The 17,525-nt window shown below is 37.0% G+C and overlaps 1 protein-coding gene across 2 annotated transcripts in view; it reads right to left on the bottom strand.

Annotated features, from left to right (window-relative positions):
* The window catches only part of LOC139130431 (lactadherin-like), a 29,398-nt gene extending 22,051 nt beyond the window's left edge, over nucleotides 1-7,347 (bottom strand). For both annotated transcript variants that reach the window (XM_070696222.1, XM_070696223.1), the window contains exons 1-4: nucleotides 7,228-7,347; nucleotides 6,772-6,924; nucleotides 5,681-5,769; nucleotides 3,800-3,944 (exon numbers count right to left, since the gene is read on the bottom strand). In XM_070696222.1, the coding sequence (XP_070552323.1) occupies nucleotides 3,800-3,944; nucleotides 5,681-5,769; nucleotides 6,772-6,924; nucleotides 7,228-7,309 (469 nt within the window). In that variant the 5' untranslated portion in view covers nucleotides 7,310-7,347. The remainder of the gene's footprint in view (nucleotides 1-3,799; nucleotides 3,945-5,680; nucleotides 5,770-6,771; nucleotides 6,925-7,227) is intronic.
* Nucleotides 7,348-17,525: the final 10,178 nt, after the last annotated feature.

The raw sequence follows: 17,525 nt of genomic DNA, 5'->3' as shown, positions 1-17,525 counted from the left end.
ATGACATAGGGTGTAATCCCACCCGAACTTTGCCCGTGGGGACTAAAAAGTAACCCTCAATACATTACATTTTGTAATGATCCTTTAACGTCGAAACAATTACAAAGTCCGGTCGTAAAGTGAGCATGAAATGACCTTGTAAAACAATCAAGTGCTTGTCCGAAACTACTTAAGAAACACGAGCTGCGGTTCGTTAACGTTGGACAGCTTAAAATGAGGGATTTCCTGAAGGCTTGAAGTGTGCGATAAGAGTTCAGTGATAATTACCAGGCGCCAAATGTAAAATAATTATTTTACACATTATGAAGAACATATTCATACGAAAAGGGTGTACTTGCATGCATTTATCAATAAAAATAAACTACTATAGCATAAGTATAAATAAATCAATACAGACATAAGTAAATACATATATGAGTGAAAAAACATACATATATGTGAACCAATTCATACGTGCATACGTACGTGCATACATACATACATACGTACGTGCATACATACATACATACATACATACATACATACATACATACATACATACATTCATACATACATACATACATACATACATACATACATGCACTCACGCACGCACATACATACGTGCATACGTACGTGCATACGTGCATACGTACGTGCATACATACATACATACATACATACATACATACATACATACATACATACATACATACATGCATGCACTCACGCACGCACGCACGCACGCACAACATACATACATACATACATACATACATACATACATACATACATACATACATACATACATACGTGCATACATACATACATACATATACACACATACAGGATCGAAAAGTTTACATGGTGGGGAACGAAGTACGCATGCGTATATCCAGTCGCACACACACACTCACACACACACACACACACACTGCTACTCGGAAAAGTTTACATGAGGGGGAACGAAATACGCATGCGTATATCTACTCGCACACACACACTGCTCTGAAAAGTTTACATGAGGGGGAACGAAGTACGCATGCGTATATCCACTCGCCCACACACACCAAACACAACACACACATTGCTACTCTCTCTGAGATACACACACTGACGCGACGATCTTCAGGCCCGGAAGTGCCACACCGGAGAGCTCACACTTCTTACTCGGACTCTACGTACCTCGCGGCGTCGAAGGCTAGTGACGATGACAAAGATGTGCGACACTTTTTCTCTTTCTTGCCTTTGTGTCGTGAGTCGGGTTCGTACAGGGCTTTACACAGTGATAAAGTGGTAGCCGGCCTGAGTAATACTACACTGCTTAGAGGCCCCGTAAGGGTTTCTGACTTAATGGTACCTGCCATGCCGGCGAAGTTCTGCTGGGGTTAACGGCCCAACCCAGGCCAATAAAACACTGGGAGTCGTGTATTACAGCTCTCTGCCATTCGGCTTATATTCTTTAATGGTTAAATACAGCATTCAACAGGAACTACAGCAACAGCTTACTGAACTAAAGCAACAGCTTTACTGCTAAACTCTCTGCTCTCTAAACTCTCTGCTATACTTTACTCAGGATCGTACGTAGCTCCACTCAGCAGGGAATGAATGTCTGGAATGCCAAGTATGCCCACTGGAACTAGACAGCAACGGAGTACGGAGAACTGGAATTTTCAAACTAATATTAAGAGCCACTGTGTATTTTCTAATAAACTCATTTTCACGCCTACGACATTTTAGTGCCTGATGTACAAGGCAGTGGTATTTTTTTACGAATTTTCATTAGTTCTACGCGTGAATTTTTTGATCGAAAAATTGATGCTTTGTAAAGTTTGGTCAAACATCAAATGTATTCACCTTTCCCCGGACGTTTTTTGATGAAAGTCATATGGTCAACCCGGTCAATGTAGTATCATTCGACTCTTAATGGTACGAAATGTGTCAAACTGTCATCCGACCCCTATCGACCCCTAGCGTTTTCACGTAATGGGGGCTTTCTTTCTGCCTACTTTTAGTGATTTTCTAAAATGTGGACGCCTTATGTAAACATAGCCAGGCCGTCAGGCCTGCAGTTGAGGACCGGGGCAGCAGGTCACCTCGACCCCTGTCCGTTTCGACCCAAGTAATTCACACCCTCTTGTCGTTGATTGTGGTCAAATCAATCCCAGTGCCTTAGTCACTTCGACCTCAGTCAGTTTTCATGTTACATGTACCTGACAACGTTTTACTGAGTACATTATGCAACTTGTTTCTGTGAGAAAAACTGCTGGCTTCGCTACAACAATCCACGGGGTAGCTGTGATATCGCAGCGGTACTTGTGGCGTGTCGAACGCGCTCGGGTCATTGGTTTGGGGTCATCCCTGTGGCGATGACCCCAATGACTCGATCGCGTTCGCCACGAGTACCGCTGCGATATCACAGCTAACAGATCCACGGGGCTGTGAACACTCTGATACTTGTGGGAGGCCTGGGGTACCCCGGCCCCATTGTCATTACTGACTGGGGAACGTGTCTCACTGAAGTACGGATGGATAAAGCATGTCATTTACTGATTTTTGGAAATAAAGCATTCGTCATTATCGCAATTGCTTGCCATATGCGGCAAGATTGGATGAGCGACGCCGGTCCGCTCGCCTTGGTGTCTTGACGCCAAATGAGCCTATTTCCGGTTTAGGCGTTGGGCTTACAGCAATGCATTATAGGATATCTTCCAGGGCGGCGTGGATCAGTGTGTGTGTGTGTGCGAGTAGATATACGCATGCGTATTTCGTTCCCCCTCATGTAAACTTTTCAGAGCAGTGTGTGTGTGTGTGTGTGTGTGCGAGTAGATATACGCATGCGTATTTCGTTCCCCCTCATGTAAACTTTTCCGAGTAGCAGTGTGTGTGTGTGCGAGTGGATATACGCAAGCGTACTTCGTTCCCCTCATGTAAACTTTTCGATCCTGTATGTGTGTATATGTATGTATGTATATATGTATGTATGTATGTATATGTATGTATGTATGTATGTATGTATGTATGTATGTATGTATGTATGTATGTATGTATGTATATGAGTGTGTGGGTTTGTGTGTATGTGCGTGCATGAGTGCATATGGGCTATGTATGTATGTATGTATGTATGTGCGTGCGTGCGTGCATGAGTGCATATGGGCTTGTGTATGTATGTATGTATGTATGTATGTATGTATGTATGTATATGTGCGTGCGTGCGTGAGTGCATGTATGTATGTATGTATGAATGTATGTATGTATGCATGTATGTATGTATGTATGTATGTATGTATGTATGTATGTATATGTATGTATGTATGTATGTATGTATGTATGAATGTATGTATGTATGTATGTATGTATGTATGTATGTATGTATGTATGTATGTATGTATGTATGTATGCACGTACGTATGTATGTATGTATGTATGCACGTACGTATGCACGTATGTATGTATATGTCTGTCTTCATAGGTCTTGTGTGAATTGGTTCACATATATGTATGTTTTTTCACTCATATATGTATTTACTTATGTCTGTATTGATTTATTTATACTTATGCTATAGTAGTTTTTTATTGATAAATGCATGCAAATACACCCTTTTCGTATGAATATGTTCTTCTAATGTGTAAAATAATTATTTTACATTTGGCGCCTGGTAAGAGTTCAGTGATACTTGATGACCAGCTTTTGGTACCCCCTCCCACACACACAACAACAACAGATGTCATAAAAAGTTTGGCATAAAATGAATAAACTAGGGGATTGCGGAGTTGGTGTCAATCACTTGCACATGTTCATGCGGATGATGCAACTTACTTGCTTCCTTCTCACAGATGAATCCCATATGCGTGGTGCATACACGGTCATTCCACTTTAAATCCCAATCTTTGCACAGGTGAAGGCAATGCTCCCTTCCTCCTGTATTATCTGGTTGACCAGGAGCCCAATTAGTATATGTGACCTGTGTGAAATACAAATTTTCCGTACCAGCTCAAGTATAGTTTAGAAAGTTACGATCCAGATGACACATTGCAAGAAATCGCAATGCTTATAACAGTCTTGTGTTGGTGTCACGAGAATGCTAGCGAGAAGGGAGAGTGTATGTAAGTAATGTAAGGTGAAGCTAAGAGAGTTTATCAAACTGAATGTTCCTTTGTGAACAACGTTGTTTTTTTACATGTACTTTCTCTCAATATTAACATTTCAATGTATTGATCCAAGATGAAAATTACTCATTGAGTGACTCGGCGGCTCATTAAAAATGTAAATAAATAAGTAAATAAATAGTGTTAATAAATGTAAAAGGATGATCTACTTTTGCCTTTTTTCGGGAAGCCAGCTATCTCTATTAATCTATTTTCTTTGACATCAACATACCTTCCGCATATTCGTACAGTGCTCGCAGTTATGACCGCTCAACAAAGGTTAAAGGCGCAGCATCCCTTTAAAAGGACGCGAAGCTACGGCGGCGTTCATTGTGTAAGTGGACACCAAACAGGCAACAAGCGGACACTCGCTCCTGAAAATGCCACTTTTTAGTTTTCCCCGGCCGCAAAAACGCAGACAGACTGCCAAGCGGTCAGCGCGAATTTGCTGCCGATCGAACTCTGTGGTTATATTCCAAGTCTAACGCGACTGGCAGACAATTTTTTAGGAAATTCGAGCGTTTGTGGTGGGGAATCAATGACCGTTGGCGATTTGAACCGACCGTCAATCAAACGCTTGTATAAACTCTGTTTGCAGGATCAGCAAAAGGCGCCAAAAGGTTTAGATCAGTTTGTGTAATTAATGTTATAGAAATCAAACATCGTACTGGCCAAGCGTTTGACTGGGAGGAGAACTCCACTAATGCGAGAACCTGGGATTGAAAAGTGCGGCTTTAAAGCTTCTCGGTAATCAAAAATCCAATGCGTCAACTAAAAATAGACATACACACACGTGCACGCTGGTTTTTCTCTCACAAAGGTCTTACCAACGAAAGTGAGCAGCTGCTTGGGAACGTACGGAATGTTCATACTGCTTCGTTTTGTTTGGTTTTGTTTGTTTGTTTATTTGTTTGTTTGGTTTTTTTTTTTTTGCATTTTACATCCCAAAACGTATGAAGTTTGTACTGCGTTTGCAAAATTTTTGGCAAACTTCCGAAGAAAAATCTAGCTTCCTATAACTATTATGTAAGTCAGCTTTTCGACCCGACTCTCCGTTGTTGCGGACATTAATTTTCATGGACGCCAAACACTGATCAGTAATACATATGATTTACGCCCCTATGGTTTGGTAAATCAATGTCAGCATCTTTTTGTGACACTTCTCCAGTATTCGTCGCGTTTAACGTTAATTTCGGTCAGAAATGCAATTTTTTTTTCATTTTTTTATTTAACTTGAGCAAGAAATCATGCCTTCGCAAGAAATCAACAGTTAAATTGTACGACCAGGACTGATGGGTCCCTGTCACCGCCGCAGATCATGTTTGATTAGAAATCTCATTGACCTACAATGGATTTCTATAGGTTTGAGGGCAGTCGCATCGTATTTACAGGCCCTGGTACATAACTATACATGGGTTGTGTGAAGGCAGGCCTTTTCGGTAATACCCGAGTAGGAACATGTGTTTTACGACAATAATGCGTATACTATATACATGTAACGCAGGCTTACAAGTCCTAAGAAAGGTAAGCGATAATATAAAGAAGGACATACTTGTGTACCGTCTTCCCACGTCCACTTCCCCTCATGTTTCGCATCGGTTGCACCGAGCCACAAATTCCCGTCGTACCTGCTTTTGTAACCTGCGAATAAAGAAAGATAGAACACTAAATTAGGCTTCCCCGACCTGTCGTTTAACATCCATGCCTAGACCAATAATTAGAAATCTTCAGTCTTCGTCTAACACGTTGAAATAAGTATTGAACAGTTATCATGGATTTGCTGACAAAATTACCTTTTCTAGAAAGACATGTCAACAATGTGATTGAATCCAACAGACATGGACCGTTGGCATGTAGGCAGTTAACAACCTATGATTTCTTGTTCAGCCAATGAGGTTCAAAGTGTACTTGGAAACAAGGACCAGACCTTGATATCTTAAATGAGGCCAATTACAGCACTTTTATCTTCTTTTCAAAGTGTGGCTCTTCTCTTCATTAACAGAAACACCATAAGAGGCCGCATGGAGCAATCTGAGCAACTATGTAATGGAACAGGCCAAAATAACAAATTGAAAGAAGCTATTAATAGCTTTTGCAATGTAAGCTTATATACTTGATGTCTATTGCAGGCCTACAAACGCGAAATGGTAACAACTGAAATCCTCTACCCTATACTTACGTATTTCGGCTTAAAGCTCCATAAGCTGTAACTTTTGACATTTTCTCTTATGTTTGATTTCAATGACGATTTACTTATGTTAACTGTCCTACCAAGTAACGAAGAATCACACATTCGTTTGGGATCACAACACGTACTGTATGCCAACAACGAGCGATTTTATGTTGCCAAGTTCCACTCTGGTCCGGACTGGAATACAACGTTGTTGACATCCGGCGCTTGACGCGGCTGATTTTTTAGCGGCTGTGCATCGGCGGGGAGGTAATTTACGATTTATTTTTAAGGGAAAACATCATTTTTGAAGAACTGGAAAATATTTTATTGACGTTTTAACATGATTTACCGAACAAAAAATAGGTAAAAACAGGTAAAAGTTACAGGTTATTGGGCTTTAAGCAAGAGTCTCTTTTTATGAATTTCCAAAAAACAACCTACATGTCATGAACTAATTATGGTCTGCTTACCTTTCAAGAACAGGTCTACTTGGACATTTTCTACCTTTGCCAAGGAACTGCCCAGTCCAGAGCACACTGTCCTTGCCTCTTCATACGTATACATTCGGCCTTGGTGCACGTAATAGCATTTGCCCATATAATGGTCCCATCCTCGTTCGCAAGCTATATATATATATATATATATATATATATATATATATATATATATATATATATATATATATATATATATATATATGTATATATATATATTATATATATATGTGTGTGTGTGTTTGTGTGTGTGTGTGTGTGTGTATGTATATCTGCGTGAGTTATAGTGTGCGTCTGAGCCCATGTGTTGGTATAGTGTATGTATGCGTTCTCGATGTCGGCAACTGTAGATAAGTAACAAAAAACCGTTTACCACACATGCACCCATGTTTCCATATTACCACACAGAAAGACGTGCACATTGAAGGTTACCTTCAAAACAATCACATTCGGCTTTGTGAAAGAGAGAGAACAGGGACAGACAAAATGCCAATCCAGAGAGTGACTTAAACATCCTGTCCCTCCTTTCTAGAAACGGTGAAAATTCTGCCACGTAATTACTTCGGATGTCCCAGGAAGAGTGTCAGAGAATAATTGATGGTGTGCAATGTTGGATTTGCAACACAACGCACGCCTTTTATACAATAAAATAAGTGTGGGCTTTAATGCAATTATTGTCGGGATACAAATTAACCTAATAAACACAACAAAAACATTCACTGTATGTAAAATAGATGTGGCAATTGGCGTTGGTTATTATACCGTATAAATTGCATTTTGTTATAGTGCGTGAAAACAAACCTAGATAGATTAATAGATACGTGCATACCTACATAGATACATACATAGATACATACATAGATACATACATAGATAGATAGATACATACATACATACAAAGATACATACATACATACATACATACATACATACATACATACATACATACATACATACATACATACATACATACATACATACATACATACATACATACATACATACATACATACATACATACATACATACATACATACATACATACATACATACAGATAGACATACATACACACACACACACACACAGCTACCTACCTACCTACCTCTACCTACCTACCTACCTACCTACCTACCTACCTACCTACCTACCTACCTACCTAACCTACCTACCTACTACCTACCTACCTCTACCTACCTACCTACCTACCTACCTAACTACCTTCCTACCTCCTACTACACTACCTACCTACCTACCTACCTACCTACCTACCTACCTACCTACCTACCTACCTACCTACCTACCTACCTACCTACCTACATACATACATACATACATACATACATACATACATACATACATACATACATACATACATACATACATACATACATACATACATACATACATACTGATATACATACTGACAGATACTGATAGACATACATACTGATAGACATACATACTGATAGACATACATACTGATACATTGACACATATTGACAGACAAAGATAAACATAGCTTTGAAAGATTTCCTAAAATATCTAAGGAAGGTATGAACATGTGAAATATCAGGGTTGTTGACATTTTACACTATCTCGCCTTTCCACTGGCATATTTATGGCGGCTGAACTTTAATTAAGGTAATTTGCACAACATTCTCATGGCGTTTTGTAGTGTTCGAATTTACGTCAAACAATATCCTTCAATTGCTCTATTCCATTAAGGTATACAGGCATAAACGGACATATATAATACATACATAGATACAGAAGGCTACGTTAACAGGAAACGGTCGGGGGACGGGACTGGAGGAATTCAGGCGAATTTAAATTTTTTTTGTTCCCTTCTACCTTTACATTTTCCCATTCGAAGGTTTGTCAGGTAATTCGATGAAAAATAAATAACATATGAATGCCATCTAATTCTTATCTTAATGATAATTAATCAAAGTCAAGAGCCATTTTGTCACATTTCATGATTTTATCGCAACAATCTAAACATGTATAATTTTTTGTAAAAAAACCAACAAATAAGTCGGCCTATTAACGGGACAGAAGCTGCAACTGTTGATAATTTATTCAATATATATCAAATACAGTTTCTTGCTGTCTCCTTACGGTATGCTGAAACACAATATTCACTTTGTCGACAAAACTTGTATATATAAAATTATATATTATGAGGTTATTACGAAAATACCGCGAAGGATGCACGAGGGCATTGGCGCAGCGTATCGCCCGACGCGAAGCGGAGGGCGATTCGTGGCGCCAATGTTCGTGCAATGTCAACAATTTTCCTGCCGATTGTATCGCGCTAGGGGACGATTCAGAATTTACTTCCAGGGGGGGTGGAGGATTTTCAGGGGGGGCCACCCATTTTTCCCAAGAAAATTTAGGGGGGGCCAGACAAAATACCACAATCTTTTAGGGGGGGCCAAGGAAAAAAAATCAATTCAATATTTGCCCAGAATTTCTGATCTCTACAAAAGAGCACCGTAGACGCTACCTGGGTGACAGATAAACTCAACATGTTTAGTTAAACTCCTTTAGCTGCCAAATTCGGTAATATTCACAGTGGTTTGTTTTATGCATCTACTGCAGTATCTTGTTCTCCTCCCTGAAGCGTTATGAAATGTCCAGTATTTAGCGTGTCGATACAAACCATACAGTGAACAGTCAGGGTTGTTTTTGTTGAAAAGAGATCTCAGATCAAGTCCAGACTAGAATTCATTTATCAACAATAACAATGGTCATTTATGTTCACACTGGTATGTTGCTAAATACAGCATGGGTGTTCTATGTAGTGATAGAATAACAAACAAATGCTGATACACAGAGATGAACATTGAACAAATGCTAAAAATTACAGCAAATGTCTTTTTAAGGTTGGGTTTACCTTGTAGCTTGTAAAGCAGTTGAAAGTTGCATGATAAAGAAGTTAATTTATGCAAATGTATGCAAATCACCTGATTCCTTGGCTTCTTTTGCCTCCCAATTTCAAAATTTCCAACGAATTTAACTCCACTCCGGCTGGGTCAAATTTTCTGAAATTTCACATTATTTTTTTTAAATGCTATATAACACAACAACTATCAATTGGTTTTGTTCGGCAATAAAGCTCTTACATTTTTAATAAGAGGCATTTTGAATAAGAGGCATTTTAATTTTGCTGATCATGATTTTAATCAATTATTAGAGTGTCAGTCTTTAAACCCCTACAATTTTAAAATGAAGATGGATAATGCCAAGTAAAATAGTTGTTTTTTTCTACATGAATACTATCCTTTCAAGTGAAATATTACATTTCAGAAAATACTGTCTAGTTTTCGACTTAAATTAATTTTTATCATTAATACAAAAATTGAGGTTTTTTACCCCAAATATACACCCACTTCATCCTTTGAGTAAACTACTGCTACTGCTACTCTTCTTTTCTGCTCCTTTTTTTCTGTTTCATTCTCATCAATTTTACCCTTTCTAAATTTTTTAAATGTTCTACATAACTTTTTACAGTGCTTACATCTACTATAAACTTTTTTGAAAATAAATTTATGGCCGTCTCATCTTCAAGGTGCTTTTCAACGAATAGGTTTTAATGTCGAAATAAAAATATTATGTATTACTGTCAAAAATATATGGTGAAAAATTTACAAAAGGGTTGATTTTCCAATAATCCTGTATGTGCATCCAGAAGATCATGTGGCACTGCACCAATGCTATGGTGTCGGATTGTTGAAATATTGTGTACACAAGAAATTTGCTGTAGTCCAAGAAGTGATCTCAGTGTGTATGAGGCTAGGAGAAATGTGGATAGGCTTACACATTGTGTATTGATGCTAATACTTTTGTGTCCCATTCATTCTGATATGTATAATCAAAGATTTCACAGTGGCGGCTGGCAGAAAAGGCAAAAAAACAAATTAACATGTATTGTTTCATGTCATCTGAAAACATGCGCATCATGACTATTCTAAAATTAAAGTTTGTTAAAAAAATTTGAAATATGAATGCTCTGTCAATTTTGAAAAATACTGCTGACAAAATGTGAATTTTGACTTACACAGGGTTATCTGCATTTTAATATGAACATTGGATTGTGAATGGAATGAGCAGAATAACATGTGAATTCATGTTTTGGATAAGGTGTTTTGTTCAAGAAATGTTCTAAAATATTCCTCAGCATTGTTGCTTTCAGTGGCAGCAACTTGGTTTTATGACAACCAAATTAGAAAAAAAAGAGAAAATTAAAAACAAGTTGGCTTTCACCAATTTTAATTCCTAATGTTTAAAACTTTCACCGTGAGTCTGCAAATATTCAGCATCATCAAATGAAAATGTATGCTGAACGTGTGCATGTACATGTACATCTCACTTTCCAGAAATATCTGGATATCTGCAAATGAGATGTACCATTAAACTTCAAGATATATATCACTTTGCCAATTATCTGCTCCTCTGATTTTCTGTTCACCATTTCTAACTGACATCTTTGCTTGTCTTTGTGTGCATCATGTGTATCAGTGAGACATAACGAAAAAAGTATTCATATTTAGTAATTAACTTTTCTTCAGAAATTTACAACCAGATATGTTTATTGCTACCCTTTCCAAAAGTGTGCCACTTGCAGTCCCTGCAAATCATTCTTTTTATAGTCACATAACCCTGAAATGATTTGTTATATCATCGATCAATGTCCACTAGGCCCTACAGTTCCTGCAACTTGTTAGACTAGATATGTCTATAATGTACCGTATAAGCATGCATGTATATATTAGGGGGGGCATGGAAAAAAACAGGAAAGATGAGGGGGGGCCATAGATTTTTTCTATAATTTACTAGGGGGGCCATGAAAAAAATCACCGAGAAAATAGAAAATCCTCCACCCTCCCCCTGGAAGTAAATTCTGAATCGTCCCTAGTGTGGAACGCTATCTCGGACGCGCTTCTGCAAGTTTTGGAGTGTGTGCACTACACACGGAAGCGCACGGAGCGCGCGCGAGACTTGTTCTGGCACTCGTCCAATGGCATGAATGGGTCCCTTGGAACCGTTCTACAGTGAACGCGCAGGTACAGCCGCAGGGAATGGGGTGCCTTGAAACCGTACGTGTTACGGAACGGGCGTCCGTACGGCTTTTTTAGCGCACGCAAAATTCTATTGTTCTCGATGGTAGACGTATAGTAATGGATAATATTTGAATTACAGTCTGTGATACAAATGCATAGTACACATACAAAGGCTGTGTTGGCAAGCTGAATACTGGACACTTCCACATGCTGTAGTGAGTAGAACAAGAACAGATTTGTATATACTGAACAAAAGTAAACCTACATAGTGATTGTCGCCTTAAGATTGTGGCGTTAGTTCCTCTAGATATTACATGTTGTTCACTGATTCATTTTCAGGCCATCTCCTTCTCGGCTGAACTCCATTGTTTCGTATTTATATCTTCCGATAGCTGATGATGCCAGAACATGAATCAAACCAAACAGGAAAATAGTATTCAAACCTATCCCCGACGTAGAAAACATTTTTTTCGTTTTCACAATAGCTTCGAAAGATTTCCTAAAATATCTAATGAAGGTATGAACACGTGAAATATCAGGGTTGTTGACATTTTACAATATTTCGCCTTTCACTGGCATATTTATGGCGGCTGAACTTTAATTAAGGTAATTTGCATAACATTCTCATGGCGTTTTGTAGTGTTTTTGTAGTAATTACCCAGCAACTTGGCTGAGCACTTTGCTATTTGACCTGGCGTTTACCTAAACAAGAGTTTATTTTATTTTCTGAAGACTGATAAGAAATCCACCAAACTCATCAGGCATCTCCTCCACATAGTAAACTGATATGCCTATACTGGAAAAAAAAAACATTTTCGACTGGAGAGTTTTGAACTGGGGAATAAAATGTTGTAAAGTTTTAAACACGATTAGCCGTTGCCATTTTGTGTCCTGTATTTGTATATATGCATAGTATTATTAGTTTTCGAATCAGAATTACATACATCGAAAAAACGTTGACTGTCAGAGCAACAATCCGATCATGAAATAACCAGATGTGAACTGAATGTGCTCACGTGATTTACAAAAGCTTCATTACATACAGTAGTACGCTTGACAGAACAATCAGATATCTGTCACATCATTATATGTAGCGGGTTTCATCAACTTTCGCACAATACTTTTGGAGTTAAAGGTGTTTATTAACTTGACACTGCTCAATGCTTCATGGGACAATTGGATATCTATGAGATCAACATCTGTAGCACGTTTCATCAAATTTAATGCTGTAATTTTGGAGTATTATCAATAATTACAAAATTCATTAAATATGCAAATTAAGCCTTAATAAATTTAGCAGTGCTCAGTGCTTCTGGCGACAATTAGAAATTTATCTGATCAATATCTGTACAAGGTTTAACCAAAGTTGGTGCCTTAATTTCGGAGTTATATCACTAATTACAAAGTTCATTAAATATGCAAATAAATTCTTAATTAACTTCAAACTACTAAATACTTCTCAACACAGTCAGATATCTGTCTGATCAGTATCTGCAGCAGATTTCATCAAATCTGGTCAGTTATTTCAGAATAATATGATTAATTACAAAACTTCATAAAATATGTAAATTACCTATTGATTAACTTGACACTGCCCACTGCTGCTCAGTACAACTAGATATCTATCAGATCAATATTTGTTGCTATATGACGATTCGAGGGACTTAAAAGATTTGGATCGTTTAGATGAGGGGACTTGAACATTTTTTAGAGTACTGAAGGGGATTTGAAAAAACACAAGATTTCAATCGCGATTCCTCCCCCCCCCCTATCCGTTATTCGTGAACGCTCCCTAGCATTCTCATGGCGTTTTGTACAGCTTGAATTAACGTCAAAAATCATTTCTTTGCTCTATCCCAATATGGTTCTTGGATAAACGGACATACATGCATACATACATACATGCATACATACATACATACATACATACATACATACATACATACATACATACATACATACATACATACATACATACATACATACATACATACATACATACATACATACATACATACATACACACATACATACATACATACATACATACATACATACATACATACATACATACATACATACATACATACATACATACATACATACATACATACATACATACATACATACATACATACATACATACTGGCAGATACTTATAGACTTACATACTGATAGACTTGCATTCACACCTACTGACACACAAACATACATTACCGTAGTTTTTTGTTTGATTATATTTAGCTATTCAATATGCGTTTCCTTATTCAAATAAAATAGACTCCCGTGTATTATGATTTGATCTTTTGGACGAATCACTGTATAGGCCTCATTTTGTTTTCCTTTGATGGGGACTAAAAATTATAGCAAGTTAGAAGTGGGGTAATTGAAGACATTGAGAGTTTGTAAGGGAGTATTTAAAAAAATCTAAGAACATTTTTGGAATCTCTCCTCCCCACTTCGGGAAGCGTTTCTGAATGTAGCCTTAAGATATTGGTGTTGGTTCCTCCAGATATTACGTTGTTCCCTGATTCAATTTCACGCCATCTCCTGAACTGATATCTTGAAATCGCTGTTGATTCTAGAGCATGAATTAAACCGAGGAAGAGAATTGATTGAAAGACTTCGCTGCAGTAAAGTTAAACTTCATTTTTGTTTTTACCATAAATAGCTTTGAAACATTTCCTACATTTCCTACAATATTTGGTGAAGGTATTTACACATGATATGTCCGGGTTGTTGACATTTTATTATCTATACCACCTTTCATCGTAAGATTTATGGTGGCTGAACTTTGTTGTATATTTGCATAACATTCTGATGGCGTGTTGTAAAGTTCGAATTTATGTCAAACAACCCTTCCATACTTCCATAGTTTTATCAAAACATGGTAAATAGATACATAGATACATAGATAGCTACATAGATATATACGTAGTTACATAGATACTGTGAATGCAGCCTTAAGATATTGGTGTTAGTGTATCCAGATATTACATGTTGTTCACTGATTCAATTTCATGCCATCTCCTTCTCGGCTGAAGTTGGCCAATTTCAATTATTTTGTACTGATATCTCTCTATAGCTGTTAATTTAAGAGCATGAATGAAACCCAACAAGAGAAATGCTTGAAAAACGTCGCTGCAGTAAATTTAAACATCGATCATTTTTGTTTTTATCATTTTTAGCTCACACATGGGCTAATGTCATAGCGATGTCTGTCTGTCAGTGTGTGTGTGAGTGTGTGTGTGTGTCTGTCTCTGTCTGTTTGTCTGTCTTTTTACACGATAACTCAAAAATGCCTGAACAGCTTCAAGTCAGATTTGGTACACAGATACTATATGTTACTTGCAAGAACTGATTAGATTTTGCTTAGTGTGGCTTGCATATTAATGAAGTTATGCAATATCATTTTTTCCCTACAATGGTTTCCCTATGGAGACGGTAATGACAGTGTTGACATATATCAAGAAATACTGCACAAAATTTCATGAAACTTTTCACAGATGACAATCTCAGAACATTATGATGACACTGTGAGTGTCATATCAATTATCTGCTCATTTGCATATTTACTGAACTTTTATTATTAGTGACATAACTCTGAAATTCCTGCACCAAACTTGATGATACGTGCAACAAATATTGATCTGATATATATATGTATATATATATATATATATATATATATATATATATATATATATATATATATATATATATATATATATATATATATATATATATATATATATATATAATTTACTGAGAGGCATTGGGCAGTGTAGAGATAATAACTAGCTCATTTGCATATTTTATGAAGTTTTGCAATAAGTTAGATTACTCCGATATTACTGCACCAGATTTGATGAATTTTGCTGAAGATACTGATCTGACTGATATCTAACTGTGATGTAAAGCACTTGTTAGTGTCAATCTAATTAAGGGTTCATTTGCATATTTAATGAACTTTGTAATTAGATATATAACTCTGAAATTACGGCACCCAAGTCAGTTAAATCTGGTACAGATATTGATCTCATAAATTTCTAATCGTACTGAGAAGCATTTGGCAGTGTCACGTTAACAATTAGCTCATTTGCATATTTTATGAAGTTTTGTAATTAGTCATATAAATCCGAAATAACTGATGAAATCTGCTGCAGATACTGATCCGACAGATTTCTAATTGTGGTGTAAAGCATTAAGTTGTGTGGAGTTAATTAAGGGATCATTTGCATATTTGATGAACTTTGTAATTAGTGATATTACTCCAAAAGTACAGCAATACATTTGATGAAACTTGCTACAGATATTGATCTGATAAATATTTAATTGTAGTGAGAAGCATTGGGCGTGTCAAGTTAATAATTAGCTCATTTACATATTAAATAATGTTTTGTAATTAGTGATTTAACTCTGAGAGTACTGTGCGAAAGTTGATGAAACCTGCTACATATAATGATATAACAGATATCTGATTGTTCTCATTACACGCCTCACACGGGTGTCGATTATATTGGTATGAATTGGTTTATTGACAGGAATATTGAAAAACATAATACAATAAATCCTCGTCAGAGATAGTTACTCTGGCAGTAGACCGTATACACGTCTAGTCTTATCAGTAGTCTGTCTTCCACTCCGCGTCGTGTGCTCAATTGAACTGCTGTCAGAATATACAATGTCTGTCTTTGTTCTTGTGTTTTGGTTAGTGATTATCCTGAGGTCTGCAAATGTTGCATAACATATTTCCTTGCTCGTTGTTTTGTCACTTCAAAATGAGACAGGTCAAAGGTACAATTGTTTTACACAACTTCATAACAGTCAAAAAGTATGCAGTAATTCATGTCATACTGTATTATTTCATGCGTCCAGTAGTGTCTGATAAATGTCAATACATGTCGAGTCATCAGCAGTCAATTTCAATGCTTGATAACTAAGTTTGTAATTTTGTCAAACTCAAAATCTGTACAAGTCATTTGCATATAACACGTCATTCCTTCCATTCAGGGGTCACATAAGCAGGTCAAGTTGTTCTGTTGAGTAAATGCAAAAATTTTCTAGTCTGTTTACTGGATATCCAACATTCTGTGAAGCGTATTACTATCAATCACCCTGCTGTAAAACACGTGAGCACATTCAGTTCACATCTGGTTTCGGTTTAAAATAGCTTGGAAACTTTTCCTAAAATTTTTGTTGAAGGTATTTACACATGATATGTCCGGGTTGTTGACATTTCAATCTATATCGCCTTTCATTGAACGATTTGCTGTGGCTGAACTTTGATGTATATTTGCATAACATTCTCATGACGTTTTGTAGAGTTCGAATTTATGTCAAACAACCCTTCCATCCTTCCATAAATTGATCAAAACATGGTACACAGATAGATAGATAGATAGATAGATAGATAGATAGATAGATAGATAGATAGATAGATAGATAATTGATTTTATTTTACCATTTCTTGACTGTTTATTTTGTCATTATCAGTTCAACAGTAAAGAAAAAAATCGCAGCTCTAGGTTTACATCTGTCATTGTTGTTTATATTTTGCTACACAATGCAACCACACCTTCCTAGGACGTTAGAACGTGCACGTAATCCAAGTCAAGTGTGAAATCTTAGATTCTGTGCTATCATAACATTTACCCTCGTCTCAA

The sequence above is a fragment of the Ptychodera flava genome, chromosome 4 (assembly GCF_041260155.1).
Source record: "Ptychodera flava strain L36383 chromosome 4, AS_Pfla_20210202, whole genome shotgun sequence".
NCBI classification, from domain to species: domain Eukaryota; kingdom Metazoa; phylum Hemichordata; class Enteropneusta; family Ptychoderidae; genus Ptychodera; species Ptychodera flava.
This window is presented reverse-complemented; position numbering and strand designations above follow the sequence as displayed.